The sequence below is a fragment of the Penicillium nucicola genome, assembly GCF_028828085.1.
Source record: "Penicillium nucicola strain IBT 29836 chromosome Unknown utg000005l, whole genome shotgun sequence".
NCBI lineage: Eukaryota > Fungi > Ascomycota > Eurotiomycetes > Eurotiales > Aspergillaceae > Penicillium > Penicillium nucicola.
In genome coordinates, this window is record NW_026643129.1 from 1,779,824 (window position 1) to 1,795,643 (window position 15,820).

General features: G+C 50.0%; 5 protein-coding genes across 5 annotated transcripts; 1 reads left to right on the forward strand and 4 right to left on the reverse strand.

Moving 5' to 3' along the window:
* Positions 1–2,352: 2,352 nt before the first annotated feature.
* N7511_005737 (putative PHD finger domain protein) lies at positions 2,353–5,235 on the reverse strand (the record flags this gene model as incomplete). Its single annotated transcript, XM_057128114.1, has 5 exons — positions 2,353–3,561; positions 3,623–4,468; positions 4,526–4,745; positions 4,824–4,921; positions 5,065–5,235. 5 exons carry the CDS (start codon positions 5,233–5,235, stop codon positions 2,353–2,355), a joined length of 2,544 nt encoding a protein of 847 aa, XP_056984631.1.
* A 1,109-nt stretch (positions 5,236–6,344) lies between these two features.
* On the reverse strand, positions 6,345–7,718 carry N7511_005738 (Rcd1-like cell differentiation family protein; the record flags this gene model as incomplete). Its single annotated transcript, XM_057128115.1, has 4 exons — positions 6,345–6,519; positions 6,579–6,954; positions 7,011–7,166; positions 7,247–7,718. The coding sequence occupies 4 exons, from the start codon at positions 7,716–7,718 to the stop codon at positions 6,345–6,347; spliced, it is 1,179 nt and encodes a 392-aa protein (XP_056984632.1).
* Positions 7,719–8,669: 951 nt separating this feature from the next.
* N7511_005739 (uncharacterized protein) lies at positions 8,670–9,722 on the reverse strand (the record flags this gene model as incomplete). The annotated part of the gene is made up of 1 exon (XM_057128116.1): positions 8,670–9,722. One exon carries the CDS (start codon positions 9,720–9,722, stop codon positions 8,670–8,672), a length of 1,053 nt encoding a protein of 350 aa, XP_056984633.1.
* A 3,285-nt stretch (positions 9,723–13,007) lies between these two features.
* On the reverse strand, positions 13,008–13,790 carry N7511_005740 (uncharacterized protein; the record flags this gene model as incomplete). Its single annotated transcript, XM_057128117.1, has 1 exon — positions 13,008–13,790. One exon carries the CDS (start codon positions 13,788–13,790, stop codon positions 13,008–13,010), a length of 783 nt encoding a protein of 260 aa, XP_056984634.1.
* Positions 13,791–14,394: 604 nt separating this feature from the next.
* On the forward strand, positions 14,395–15,601 carry N7511_005741 (isopenicillin N synthase family dioxygenase; the record flags this gene model as incomplete). Its single annotated transcript, XM_057128118.1, has 2 exons — positions 14,395–14,748; positions 14,864–15,601. 2 exons carry the CDS (start codon positions 14,395–14,397, stop codon positions 15,599–15,601), a joined length of 1,092 nt encoding a protein of 363 aa, XP_056984635.1.
* Positions 15,602–15,820: the final 219 nt, after the last annotated feature.

Consider the following 15,820-nt stretch of genomic DNA (forward strand, 5'->3'; position numbering starts at 1 on the left):
TAGGCAGATCTATAATGTGAGGAGCCCGGTATGCCAGCATGCTGGTGTGCTGCTAGATTGGTGTGTTACGTGTCAGTCTGTCAGTCTGTCAGTGTGCTAGTCTGTATACTGTAATAGTGTAAGTTATTCGATTCTGAGCGGCAATATCCAGGGTCTCCAGTAAACGTTCCTTTTCCATGCAGGGTCTCAAGGTCGACGATCTGAGATACGAATGCAATTGTGTCTTCTATCTGAAATCAAACTGTAGACCTTGATAAACACTTCAACACCCGAACGGATTTAGCCGCCCAGTTCCACTGGAGTGGACAATCGTGACGTATAATATCCTATATCCAGTCCCTTCCTCCCAGAACTATTGAAATGTCTTCGAAGACGCGGGAAGCGGACAGATAATAATTGGCGGGACAAGTTCCGGAGCTCCACCGTATATGTTGACCTGTACTGTACTCCGTATAGCAGTACCTCCGTACGGAGGACAGGAATCAAAAATGCCAGAACCAATAAGTCTAAGATGAGCTGCATATGTGGAGAACATCGGATCCGGTCTGGCAGCCTAATTGTACCGGAAATTGCAGATCCAACCAGTTTAGCTTCTTTTCTTAGCCTCCTTTTCCAATCCTCTAGACGCAGACACTGCGATCCGGAGCGCATCGGCTTCTCATCCGTCTACTCCACTTTTAGATCGAAAGCAACGCCCCAGTTTTGAGCTCAGCCGGTGGTCCCTGCTGTGATATTGTGGGTGATTTGACTCCTGAGATCTACAGATCTACTTCTAGGAGGATTGTTCGAAGGATGACCGCACCATTGACTGTTACACGCGGGGCTTCGCGGTTTGGCACGAGTCGTTGACTGACAGGTGTCTTATCAGATAGGGGGTCCGACTGTCCTCCGTCCTGTACACTGTGTCCACTGGTGTATGTGTAGTCTTAGTGCGGGATCTACATTCGAAATTAGCCCGAAGCAAGTTGACTGCCCAAGCGAGTTGACTGCGCAGGTCAGGCCCGAAAAGAAGTCTAGTCGTATTTTAGTGAGGCACTCGAGTCATGATTCCGAAGGATTTCACGATTTTGGCGCGCTGGAACTCCTCTGATTGGAACGTTCGGCCGCCAAACTTCGAAATCGACGAGGCTAACCAGTCATCCTGTGCTCATGTGGAGATGGTCTAATGAAGGGCCGCGCGGGCCGGACGGAGTTCGTAATTTCGGTGGTTTGTCCCCTGATCAACCGTGGGCTTATTGCGGTCATTGGTCCGGTTCTTGGATTGTCATTTTCTAAGAGTCAATCAATAGCGAAGCCTAGAGGACTAGGTCTAGAGCTACGATGCTCGGCTATGGAGATTGGCTTGGCACTGCGTTGGGTAGATTCGTGCTATTCTGGTCTTCTGGGTTGGGCTTTTTCCATTCTGGGCGAGAGGTGCAGTATACAGTGGTATGATGTGTTGGCACAATGCAATTATAGTGATGATAGAAGGTGAATGAAAGCATACTAGATCTCAAAGACAGGAAGAGTTGGCGGAAATATTGACTTTGGTGCTTTACTTCCCAAAGTCATGACCATACAATCATATATATATACGGACTACTCTCTCGAAACCACTCCAAAATAATCATGAGCTTGCAATCAAAGAAATTGTCTATTAGAATACACATTCCCTAGCCCACCCAAAATACCTGACACCCAGGGCCAGAGACCATATCAAAAACGCCGCTTCAGTCCTCGTCCATCTTGATGCATTGTAAAGAGAATGAATCAAATAAAAAAAGAATAAATGTCAACGCCAACCCAGCAACAGCCCATCACACTGCCCAACTACCCCAAGAGAATGCGAATGCACAAAACCAATACAGAATTCAGATTCTCCCAAGCCGGGGAGCCCTGACATCAACGGAGGAAACTCGTGATTAAAACGCAGATACATCCAGTAACTTGTCCGTGATAGAAAGAAGGATCAAGCAGACAGGATAAAGCACAATTGCCCACAAATTCAAGCCAAACAATGTATCTCATGGTGTGAGCGAGGTTGGGTTCTTGAGGTGTCGTCTCATGGATACAATATCCGGTGAAGAATCGGGAAAAACAACTCCGTATGGATATAATTCGTGCCCACAACCGTTTTGTGAAAAAGGTAGAATCGACCTCAAAAACCAACTGGAAAGCACAGGCCTTTTTGTCGTTTTCTTTTTTTTTCCCTCGAAACTTATCATATTGACTGCTTTCAAAGCTGCGTAGAAGAATCCTTGTGAAACAACAAGATCAATTCCAGATGTGCAGAGCGAAGAAGAAGAATTTTTGGAAACACTAGCAGGGAATGGTCAGACCCTCGTTGCGGCACCTCACTGTTGTACAAGGATCTTATTTATCATGGCCATTGCTTCCACGCTGTGGCGAGGAGACCGGATCAGGGTATTGAGAAACAGCACCAGAACCCAGAGGAGGAATACGATTCAGAGAGGGCGACGACATCAGATGTTGACCATTGGAATGGCCATGAGCATGGTGTAGCCTCAGGGCATTTTCTCTCTGGCGGCGTTCTTCCTGCTCAGGAGTCATGCACTTCACCGGAGGTGGAATAGGAGCATCCGGAGAACTGCGGCCCATGAGCTTAGGGCTGGGCTCCAATCGGCGGATGGGCGGCAGTACGGGAGCACCTGCCATGCTACCAGAAGTCACTGGGCGAGGGGACTGCTTGGTCGGGCTGATTCCCGATAGAAGGCCGTGGGAGCTCTGGGGAGGCGAGGAGTGATTGCCGTTCGGCGTCGCGGTAGAAAAAGATGGATAGTTATGAGACATCGCCGAGATGTTGGTAGCTCCATGGCCAGACTGGGGGCGCGGAGTCACATGGGTATCGTAGGAGGTCCACGGGGAAGAGGCGTGAGGAGCGACAGGAGGGAAGCCTGCAAGAGGGCCAACATCAGGATTACCCTGCGTAGGCGACATGGAAGGCTGATTCTGAACGGGGCTCTGGTTAGAGTGAGAGGATGAGGGTCGCACGGATTGGAAGGAACCGATGGGGGGAAGGTGAGGGGCCGCGTTCATAGGCGGAAGGTGGTGTTGGGATGAAGTAGGTCGGGGGTTCTGCTCCGTAGAATGCAGCAGACCATTCATGCCCTTGGGAGGGGAGAAGGGAGGTCGTGGAGGACTTGAAGATGGCAACGACGCCTGGTTGATGTGGTGGGTCGGGCGCTGAGGTGAGGGAGGAGGGTAGAAGTGACCATGGCTAAGAGTAGGCGGAAGAGAAGGCTGCGTCCGTGGAGGATCATTCTGAATGTTGGATAGAGCTGTATGGGATTTCTTCACGGGCGAGAGTGGCACCTGGTCATCCTCATTCTCCAGCTTTCGCTTGTTGCCGGTAGAGGGAGAAGCCGATGGAGAGGCCGAAGCGCTGACACGGAATTTAAGAGGTGGAAGCTTGGGCTTGTTGGCATCGTGCTCCTTCTGCTTGCAATCGTGGCAGACAAATTGAAAGTCGTCCTTTTCAGCCGCTTGTTGTGAGATACCGAGGCATTTGCTATGCTGCCACACATTGCAGTGCTCGCAGGCAACGCTGTGGCTCCCATCATCCTGTGAAACAGTCAGCCTCAGAAAAACCACCTAAATGTATATGTCAAGAAGCTGAACTTACCAAATTCTCCCCGTACACCCCACAGCCGGAGCAATCAAAGATCCACTGGTCCTCCTGAGAAAGCTCCGCCAAGTTCTTCTGCGATTTCTCTCGCTCAGCCTTGAGGTTCCGCGCAGAAGCCCTACTCTCGCCATTTTCCAACCTCTCTTGCTCCTCGGCGATGCGCTCAAGCTCTGCCTCATGTAGGATGCGTTTCTGTTCACGGTCCTTAATGCGCTGTTCGCGAGTCATCATACGAGACTGACGGTCTTCCTCGAGCTGGCTATGTTTGGCCTGTTCTCTGCGAGCCTCTGCGAGATCATGTTCATGTTTCCGAGCGGCCTCTTCAGCTTCTCGTTCATGCCGTTCATTTTCCTGCTTAGCAGCAAGTCGACTGGACCGCTTCGCACCTGCGACAAGCTGCAAGCTCAGCAGCTCCTTATCACGCTTGGCACGCTTGCGCTGCGAAGCCTCCTCGGCCTTTTCCAAGATAGGCAAGATATGCTCCTCAACACTAGACCGAAGGGCCTTCTCGTCCGCATCCTTGCTCTTCTGGAGCGGTTCTAAGAAAACCTGGTACTCCTCAAGAGTAACAGCAAGACATTCCCACTTGAAAGGGTCTTCAGCGTATGTCACAGCAGGATCCTCATTGATCGCATCTTTATTCTCTTCGTCGGAGCCTTCTTCCGCGGCTGCTGTGGAAGCACGCTTAGACGCCCTTGACGACCGAGAAGATTTACCCTTCGCCTTCTTCTTAGTTCGCTGAACAGGCGGAGGGGCGGGACGATCGGTGCGGCGGTACAAACGGTTATCATCTAGAACGTAGTATGAACGGCCCTCGCGATCCCAGCCAAATTCCTCAATGCGCTAGCAGGCGTCAGCAAAGAAAATTCAAACCTCATTTCCAGAAGACCATCGACTTACCCATTCCAGCTGATCATTTTCCCTTTTCTCGGGCATCTTGTCGCGAATCCGGTCTGCGTTCCAGAAAGTCCAAGTGGTCAACGCATGAAGAACGCGAAGCTTAAGGAAAACATCAAAATCCATGAATCTCTTCGGCTCCTCGTCGTATCCGAAGGGGTTCGTAGTATTTGGGGCTTTCGCATTGTACTGGCGGCGGGTGTACTCATCGAAATTCTCATATCTAGCAGCGAAACCACAGTCAGTCCAATCCCATTCCCTGACCCAGAACCAATATTGCAAAAGGGACAAGTGTACATACGTGAGGCCGCGATGCGACGAGATCCACTTGAGCAAGCATAATCCAATTTCCAAAAGCTTATGAGAAGGTTCCGGTCTGAGGCACTCGGCTTCCAGATCCTGTAAACGAGAAAAGGGCAACTCGTTAGTGTGGTTCCAACCAGATGGGGGGTGTCGCTGAGGCTCGATCGATTCAATGCGACAATATATTCGACCTTGCTGATGCGACGTGGACTGGATTGTCCTGTAGAGCATGGACATACCTCAATCTCAAACTCCTCGTCAATCTTCATCACCTGCCCAAAGATGGCAATGTACTGCATGATACTTGCAAATTCCCAGGTACTTCTCAGCTGGGTGAGCAGGCTTTGCTCTTCCGGGGCGTCTTGGTCCATGGGGATGGCCTCGGAGCGGTTGCGCTTTCGCGATCCCATCGCGGCGGGACAGCCGTAGGGCCGGGGATAGTCGACTGGGGTGTTCTGAGGTTCACGGGAGTGGAAGTTGGGTGTGTGCAAAAGCCGTGGAGAAGGTTACGCTTGTAAATGTGGCCGTGCGAAATACCAAAATGATTGGTGGTAGTTATGGGCTCTTTTTTTTGGGAGGCGATGCGGATAGGTGAGGCGCGTCGAGAACGGGGTCACGTGAAGATCGCGTTTGGAAATCGGTGGCGTGGCGGATTCTTATGATTTTGGACTATTTCCTGCTCATTGAGGGATAATGATGACGGAGATTGTCTCAGATAATTGATGGGCTTCATCTTAGTTTGGAAGAGATTCTATCTCGAAGGGCTGGGCTTCAAACTGAGTTCTTAACATTCTATTGCTCTACTCTTATGCGCAATGGTGACGAAAGTATACACCTGAGTAGACTAGAAAGTAGCCTAAATCCAGCCTATTGATCATTCAATGGTGACAAGAGAGAAGAATGGCATTGTCCTCAAATAAAACTATAGATAAACCCATTCGTGCTTTTAAAACCACTCGCGTATACACAGACATAACCAGAAACAAAGAATAGAAAGTAAAAAGCAGACGCCTGGATCTTTGGTATCTCTCGCTCAAAGGTCTATCTCACACAGAGCGGTTAAACCATGTCAAAGACAAGGAGGAAATGCACACAAGACGACAGCGCCGACCAGAATTCGCGCCACCCGAGTAACAGCGTCGAAAAGAAAGAACAACGAAAAGACAGAGTAACATATTTCCCAAAAGCAAAATGCAAAAAAAAAGATACGAAGCAAAGATAGAAATGAAAAAGAACAAAAAAGACACAAGAATACATTAGAATCTCAATCACGCATACAAATCACCGAACCCTTAAGTGACCCAATACAAATGCGGTGGAAAGAGAGAAACAACCAGGAATGAAGAGAAAACAGATGGTGGACCCGATGCCCTCAATCGACGACATATCTAACACGTTGGATCCAGCCAGTTCTTCACCCACACTTTGCGCCTTGTGACCGTTAATCGCCATTAGCCTTTCCCATGCATATCATAACGTGAAATATTTCGGGGAGAAAGAAACAGATGCTTTTCGTATTTTACATGGCTGGCGGAGCTCCCTCCGAGATGTTGTCGGACAGGTTGATGAGAAGCTGAGCCAGGCAGCGCTTGGTGGCTGCGTCATCGCGGAGGACCGAGGAGAACGTGGCATCCCGAAGAGGCTCGGGAAGACATTGTCGCAAAGCCTCACGGGCCCGGCTGTTGTCGCTCAAACTGTGGATGTGTTAAAACTGCAAATGAAAGGTGGAGAGATCGAGGGGAAGAGCACGTACCGAAGGAAACAGCGCACAACATGCTTGAGCAGGCGAACAGTCTGTTGCTCGACGAGCTGGGTGACCATATTACTGAGGACAGTTCCCACTGCGTAGAACCTCTCGTATGTGGCGCAAATGTAGCCCAATCCCACGTCATCAAGGAGGATTTTCTGCACAATGAAAATTGCGACCGTCTTACTCAGCTCTGATCCAGTCTCCATGATACGAAGGCAAAGAGGGATGATCTCGGTTGTGAGCAGGAAGTTGATCACATCGGACGAGTCATTCTTCACCAATGCGCCGATCACGCCCAGGGACGTTAGTCGTAGGTATTCGAAGGGGCGAGACTTGGAGGTGGTGTTGAGGAAGGGGTAGAGGAAGAGAGGGATGTGAGCTAGGAGAAAACAATTAGCCAAAGTATTCACGTTGACCTGAGTAGGCATTACTCACCGTTCAAGAACAGAGTACGGGTCTCATTGTGGGATGCGACACATTGCAAAAGCGCCAGCGCATTGCAAACTCGATTTGAAGCGGCGGCCGTCAGTTGAGAAGGATTCAAAAGCGGATAAACCGAGATAATCTCCTGAAGGAGCGCAGTCATAACACCTGTAAATTGCCGACCGTTAGTTTCCATAGCCAAGGGTGAATAGGCTTAGACATAGGCCCAGGTGAAATCGGAGCCATACCAAAAGAGTGCCAGATGACCAGGGCCAGTTCGGGGACTTGCTCGCGCTTCTTGCTCAGCTCCATCAAAGCGGCTTCCCTGCGAGTCGGATCCAAGAGTTCGGCGACCCAAATGAAGACTTTGCGATTCTCCTCGCTGATTCCGCCGTCCATGACGGAGACCGCATTCGACAAACCCTCTCCGCCCATACCACCGGCGCCACCGGCTCCCTGCGCGGGGTTACCAGCGCCATTACCATTCATGGCAAGACGGCCATAGTGTTGTTGCTGTGCGGCAGCAGCAGCAGCCTGCACTTGGGCGTGCTGCTGGGCGACTAAGGAAGCGTGCTGCTGCTGCGACTGGTGTGGGTGTGGCTGGGGCTGATGGTGCTGTTGCTGTTGCTGTTGTTGCTGGTGCTGCAGCCATGAGGGATCAGCCTGAGGATACTGATGCTGGTGGGAGAAAACATGTTGCTGGCTCTGCGCTTGGAGCATGGTGGTCGGTAATGAGTCGGGGACTCGTAATACTCCGAAGGATTGGACTCAAAAGCGGCAAAGGGCAGAATAAACTCTAAAGGTAATGAAGTAGAGGTGTAGCGTCAGGAGCTTAATCCCGAAACTAAAATCATTGATGATGCGAGGCTGAAGTGAGAAACAAGGTGAAGGAGGGAGAGGAAGAGAAGTTCGGAAGTGAAGGCGGGGAGAAGTGTCTCCCCTAACGCTTTGTGTGGCCGCTTTTTGGAGATCTCCTCCACGCCTTTGCAGCCCTACACTTTGTTCAGGCTATTCAGGCTATTCACGATAATCAAAATATTCTGAATATTGCATGATTAGGGACTCAATCCTCTAACCGCTTGTACCGCTGCAGATCGTCTCATCCGAACAGAGCACATTGTACCTGCAAGGCCAGTCTCTCTGCAGCTGTTTGCTCTCTGCAGCCTATAACGATTCCCATGTGCAAGCTAGCTACTTACAGAGATCTAATGCCGGTGCCCGACTTGATAATCGACCTTCAATAGGTTGTCAAAACATCACTACATGAATGCCCAACTCATCTTCAAATTCATTCATATTATCATGTCCAGTGTGTTCTCATAATATCATATGTGCATCGCAACATGCCCTCAACGGGGAAGAGGATCTCATATCGAACTGCCTCGTATCGGCATAAAAAAAAGCAATCATATCATCCAGTTGGAAACAAAACCAAAGAGAGAGAAAAAGACAAAAACATCAGGTAAGTCGTGGTGATACATATCACGTTTTAACATCAGCGCCATAAATGCATAAGACCGAAATATCGGCAAAAAAAAAAATAGGGAAGATCGCAGGCGAACGAGACCGAGGGTCCTGTTTATACCAGATGGAAATATCCATCAACGATTGGAGCGAGTGCGCGATCGTCGTGATCGTCGCGTATCGCGAGTCCGTCTGTCCGAACTAGCGCTACCTGTGAGGATTGTCAGCAAAGATCTTCTGTCTATCAGAGTGAAGGGTAGACGCACTATTTGTGTAATAGTCGGAATAGTAATAATATGAGCTGGGGTACGAAGATTCCGTCTTGTCATCATCGTGATCTCTGTCCTTGCGTCTCTTTAACCCAAGACAGAGAGCAAGAGCACCGAGAACAATGGCGACACTGCCCCAGCCGAACCCGGACTTCTTTTCGCTGACTTCGCTGTCGCCATGCGGTCTGCTTCCGAACCAGGTCCGGCCTGCAGGAGGCGGTCGACTCCCATGCGAGTGATGTGAGTGTCGTTCTTCAACGTAAGTCGTTTCCTTTCTGCGACGCTTGCCGATTCCGAGCGCTGCAAGCAATCCATCGATGGCACCCTTGAAGCACAGACAGGCGCATATGAGCAGCAGCAAGATCACACCGGCAATAGTACCGATGACGATTCCTGCAATGGCACCGCCGCTCAATCCTCCACTGCTGGCCGCCTTGACTCCGATCAAGTCTGCCCCGTCTGTCCCGACTGGTGCGGTGAATCCTTCGGTCGTGGTGGGTGCCGATGTCTGCGTTACGGTACTTGCACCGTTACTCGTCTGTCGGACTCCGGGTGTAGCCTCTGCGCCTGTGGCAGTAATCGCAACGGAAGAACTCTCTGCCACACATTCACCGTTATCGCACTCCTGCGCGGCCTCGCAACATGTCGTACCACACTTTGTCTCGCCGAGATCGACTCTGCAGGTACCTGTGCTGGTTGCAGCGGCGATCTGACTACTCCATACTGAGGTGATGGTGGACATGTCGGTTTCGGTAAGGGTGTAGATGGTGGTGAAGTATTCGTAGCTTCCACTGCCGCTACCACTGGCGGCACAGACGGCCTGGTTCTCACTGTTGGTTGTGCATGTTTCCCCAGTCTCGCAGCACAGCCAGCCGTTGTATCCACAGGGGTTTGCACAGTTCGATTCCTCTGCAAGCGGGGTTGCGGTCGTAATCAGCGAGTTGGTGAGAAGTAGGGCTAGTGTTGAGAGCGAGATAGATAAAGAGCGCATGGCGAACAATAATCGAAAGATATACTCGTCGAGATTTGATTCCGGTCCAGTGAATATTTGCAGTCTCCAGGGAGTTGGCGAGCGAAGGTTCTCAGCACTAGTAATGTTGTCTCACCCGGTATACAGTACTTGAGCGGTCTTCTGGAGATCCGCAAGTCAAGCCAGCGGGGAGAAAGAGTAACAGGTGGAATGTGAGTAAAGAATGGAAGAAGAGAAGAGAAGAGAAGTTCGAGTCCAGAAGAATAACACAACACCCTGTTGGTCTTCCCCCAGCCTCCAGGGCTCTACCCAACCACCTCATTTCCAACCCATCCCCGACCGTCTTTTAACCGGAGGCTGGGGTTTCGGATTGATCCTGTCCAACTCCAATTAATTGACTGCTCTCATTCGTGGAATTCTGCTACTCGGGAAACAAGCCCTGTCTTTTTCTCCTGCATCATCTCAACGACGATCGACGCAGTAGATGCAAGATGCTCCACTGCAACAGCACTGCCGAGCAACACCGCCATTCTACTCTTCGACTGGAGCGTCTGAAACACAATGCCCAATGTGATTGCCCAATGACTCAATTTCAGTTTCTTTGAGATTAAGGAGCCCAATAGTATTTGGGCTTGACGATCCGAGTACTCTGTCCTTTGCACTCCGTACTAGTAGCTCAGAAATCTGCACCGGCCCGCATCCCACATTACCCATCCCATATCGCGAAGAGAATCAGGACAGAGCCTCCATAGATATTGGAATATGTCCCATGCCATAGTAAAGGCCAAGCAAGTGGTGGAACAGCTCACATCCATGCTCTTCATCTCCTTACGGAAGCGGATCTCGACCTTGTTTCCTGTCCCGCTCCGAAGGCGTTTTCTCCCATCGTCAAGACTGTATGTACCGGCTGGCAGCACTATACTCAATCCCAAGAAAAATACCAGATTTTATGTGTGCTTGCATCTTGGAAACAAGGCCAATGCGATCCTTAACAGCGGTCATAACGGAGTCGAAAAACGCCAGGCACAGGGATGTTGTCCCATGTAGCAAGACATCCCGCTGCCCTGTTCAATGCAGCCAAGATTAGTCCTCACCCAAAAATGAAAGAAATCCAGATCCATGAAGCAACACTACGCGGTCAGAAACAGATACTCACATGAGGACAGATCGAATGACCCAAGAGGAGTTCCGCAATTCAGATCGTTGTCAAACCGAGGGTTCTTTTCGTGAACATCGTCATGAATTTCGTCAAATAACACCTCGTATATTCCATTCACGAAGGAGCTTACACAGAAGATCTCCTCAACTTCCCAGGGCTAAAAGACGGATAGGAAATCCTTCGAAATGAACTCAGGGTCTGTAGCTGAAAGGCTGTGTCTTCCTGTCCGCTTCTTTTGGCCGAAAATATTCGAGCAAAATTGGAATCAATAGAAGACGCGGATCACCCGCGTTTTCTCGGGTTTGCTCAGAGTATGGCTTATCTGGGACAACTCACACTGTTGTGCAAGGTTTTCTAGTTCTGAAGACACGTACCATTGTGCGAAAGGCTGAACAACCGAGTAGTGGAAACTTTGAAGTTACCATGGCCAATATGGCTTGAATGTTGGCCAGTTTGTGAAGCTGGAAGCATTTCGAAGGGCGATTGGCGTATAATTAACGTGGGGTATGGCCCCTGTTGTGCCGTGCCCGTCTGTATCTCGGTGCTTTCTTTGATGTGAGAGGCATTTGTAATGTCTGGTCGACCGTTCTGATCTAGATTAGTCCTTGTGATATCCACTGTTTGTATCTGGGTCGTCACGTTCAATCGAGGAGGTACCGGGGGATGGGGAGTGAGTATTTTTGATGGAGCTTGAATCAAAGTGGATAGAGCGTTCCACTGCAGAGCTCTTTCTTCGGAATGTTTCATTTTTTCTGTAGGAGTATACACGCTAGTCATGATTGCATCGAGTTCGCAAGGACTGCTTGATCGTGAGGAAGTCGGTGACCATAGAGGGCACTGGCTTGATGGCATTATGTCCTCTAAATAGCCCGCGAGCTGTGTGGGAGAGCATTTGATGATCTTCATAATTGGATGAATCTGTCGATGAAAGGCACGGCCCCACACCCCAAGATCTAGGGTCTTCGGCTTGCCGTGCCAAGCTTTCGAGGTTGAGATGATCGATTTAGTGTGGATTGTTGTGTGGAAGAATGACTGAAAGGCGAATAGGTTGATGAATAGAAAGGATTAACGGAGAGACTGTCAATAACCGTTGTGTCCCATGTCACTAGTCCCCATTAAGCATATCAGAGTGGACTTGATATCCGTGTACCTACCAATGTCTTGTTACTTCTCTAATTTTCTCTCATATTGCTTAAGCCCTCTTAAAATCGGTATCACAGCATGTCTTCTCCTGTATGAGACTCCTCCTTTATTCCTATACTTGCTATATTATAGAACGCAACTCTCTCTCTCAGGTTTCCTTAGCACATCGTTCCCACATCCTCTTCAATACCGCATCGCAGCTAATACCCCACGCCAACTTGAATCTGCCCATCAAGTTCAGTTTGACTTCCAACGGCATATTCATGTTCTATCTCATCACCAATCGAGCCTCCCTCATATTCACCGAAGCTCCCCCAGAACTTCAAGTCGAGACTTGGCCTGCGATGCCGAGTGGATAACTCGCTAAGTCAATATCCTAGAGAACCTCGTGGATGACCTTCAGACCTGGCTTGATAGTGTGCTCTGAAATATATAGCCCAAATCTTCCTTAAAAATCCCCTCTGGTTAAGGCCCGGGATGGATACAAGAGTCTGCACGCCGAGGTCTGTGTGGCAGGTAAGCGTACAAAGGATACTGAACCAAATTTCATCTAGAAGAAGAGAAAGACGAATGGGCAGCAGATGAGAGCCACGTTGAGCCAGCTTCGCTGGCTCAACGTGGGGAGAGAAGGCTCTACGGTTACTGGCTCAACCCTTCAAGACTTGAGCTTGCTGGGGTCGGGCTTTTCTGTCCTTGAACAAGCTGAAATGAAGAATGCACCGCAGCCCGGACAACAATTTACGACCATGATTCCTGGCGCATGTCCAAATGCCCTTGTCGATTCAAGCTTCACAGGCAGGCAACATATTACATCATTGGTGCAACCAATTCCTAACCATTCCCTCTTACTACTCGGGTATCTCGAAAAAGTAGTTGTAAATACGGGCTTCTGATTGGTACCTACAGCCCAATTCCAAATGTTCATCGGTCCATGATGTCTCCAAGAATAGACACGAAAAGTAGAAAAGAAATATACACAAAAGCCTTCATCAATATCCATCATATCATATAAACATACCCGCAAACCCAACAGCAAGCCCGAAGACAAGATCCTGAAGACTAGAAGTCCTCCCAGAGGCCGCATTACCGCTAGCATCCGACCCAGAACCCCCAGTCTGCGTAGCGACCGAACCACAGTAATCGAGATTAATCCCATGGCAAGCCTCAACACTCAGACTGGAACAAATAGAAGTCGCCTGCGACGCAGCGGTCACAGCCTGAACCGTCTTCCCCGCCCCATTCGCATCAATCGTAACAGCATACCGTCCCATCAATGCCCCGGTACACTGCGTATACTCGGACTGACAGACAGAATAGTAACTCGAGCACGACTGGGGATTGTTAAACGCCGTCGGCACCGCGATAAACGGATAAGCGCCATCAATCGTCGAGCCCGTCGACGTGGAGTCCTCGCTTGTTGCGGTCGCCGATGCCGTCTGCGGAAACATGAAGCTCGTCCCGGTGCCTGTCGTTGCGGTCGTGGCAGTCGTTGCCCCCGTTAGGCTGCCTGTGCAGCTTGCGCCGGTCGCGCAGCAGGCGATGTTGTTGGCGGCATCCTTGGAGCAGTTCGTCCCTTGTCTACAGCATGCGTCTGAGTTGCCCAGATCTGTGCAGGGATTGTAGCCCGAGGGGCAGTTGTTGTCGTCTGCTCGGCGGAGGAGGCGGAGGACTTCAAAGGCTCTTTTGTTCGTTTGGGCGTTTGTCGCTGGTGTAAAGGGTTCTGTGGGGGTTGTATGGGCGATTGGGAGGAATGCGGCTGTGATCCAGATCCACTGGGAAGTCCGCATTCTTGTGATCGCGGGGGGATAAGAATGATTCGATTGAAGTTCAGTTTCTTGGGTTTGTTCTTGGTCGTTTCGTCGTTAGGCGTTATCGGGAATGGACTCGGGTGTCAACAGACTACCCAAAGGAGTAAGATTGGCGAGTCGATCCAATTCAGAGATGGGCTTCAAGAAAAGAATTGAAAGTCAAAACCTGAACTGAAGTACTGAATCTCACAAGTCTAGAATGAGAAGAGTGAAAGGGTCGAATGATGTAGGGTCTCTCCACTAGTGCCCTAGCAACCGCCTGACCCGTGTTTGGGCACAATGGGCTTTCTTCCCCTTCACCGCATACATTTGGTCTCGGAAATCCGAGTGGCTGGCATTGGGGCCTATTTCAAATTCCTCTTTGCCTTCCTGGTCGAGTCTCCTAGCGTGGCTTAACGCACAGGCAGACAGTTCCGATTCGAGACTTTCGTACACATATAGCTTAGACACTCAACTGCATCGAATCACTAAGTACCAACTGATCCAGGCCCCTCGGATCTGACCGAAGATCTACAAGTCTCGTCCAGATCATCCACATCCCCCAAGAGTATCAAATCATCAAACCATCAAAACATCAGAGGCAATGACATCTCCAAAATCAGAGGCCAAAATCCCTGTCGTGGACTTTTCCACCTGGAACACAAACTCGACCGCCCGTCAGCAAGTCGCGCAGGAAATTGTCACCGCTTGCAAGAAGGTGGGGTTTGTGTACATCACCAACCACTCCCTGCCAGAGACAATGTTAGACGAAGCATTCCGCTGGTCCGAGCAATTCTTCAATCTGGCACAGGACGCAAAGCTGCAGGCGCCTCATCCCCCCGGTTGGGATGTACACCGAGGATACTCGTGGCCTGGGCTGGAGAAGGTGTCACAGGCGATGAGTGGCAGTGCCGATGGAGATGGGACTGAACAGCTGAGAGAGATCCCGGACATCAAAGTGAGCATGGAGATTCTTGCTGTCATTTCTCTCTGTGGATCTGATACTTCGTGTGGATCCCGATGTCTCTTCTCTCCATTTGGTCAGATTCGATACCCCAACTAACCAACAACAGGAGAGCTATGACATAGGCAGCGACGGAAACAAAACCCAACCTAATCAATGGCTCCCAGAAGAGATTCTCCCGGGACTCAAAGAGTTTATGCGACGCTTTTACTGGGAATGTTCCCGCGTGGGAGGCGAGATTCTGCAAGCACTCGCTATGGGCCTGGACCTAGACGAGAACCACCTCTTGAACAAACATTCAGGCCACAATAACCAGCTCCGCCTACTGCACTACCCACCTGCCCCAGCGGAGGTATTTGAATCGAACCGCGCAGCACGATGTCCCCCACATACAGACTGGAGCTCGATCACGATGTTATTCCAAGATGACTGTGGCGGCCTCGAAGTAGAAGATCTCGCTGCACTGGGATCCTATTTACCCGCCACACCAATCAAGAATGCGATCGTAATGAATGTGGGGGATTTGCTGCAGATGTGGAGTAATGGTCTGTCGTCATGCTCACATGTCGATGCATGTGTAAGGTACCGGTTTTTGGCGGATGCTAACTCGGACGTAGATATTCTTCGCTCTACAAACCATCGGGTTACTTTGCCGCCTCTTGGGAATAGATTCGAGGGCGACCAGCGGATGACTCGGGGTCGCTTTTCTATTCCTTACTTTATGGCGCCGGATCCTGATGAGATTATCGAGTGTATTCCCTCTTGTGTTCGCGATGATATGCCTGCTAAGTATGACCCTATTACTCAAGCTGGATATAACCAGATGAGGGCTTCTATGCAGTATTAGTATTATCGATAGTGGTACGCAATTGGATTGGGTTGCTGCGGTTGTAGGTAAAATACTTGGACCTCAAATGGAAGTAGCAATCTGCATTCTCCATTTCCATCTGAACCAAGTTTCCCACAGACTTCTTGAAACTCATCCGATCAAATCAATCAGAATGATATTCATCTTCTGACTCCCTACTCTCTTCCATCCATGGACATCAGAACTAGATACCTTATC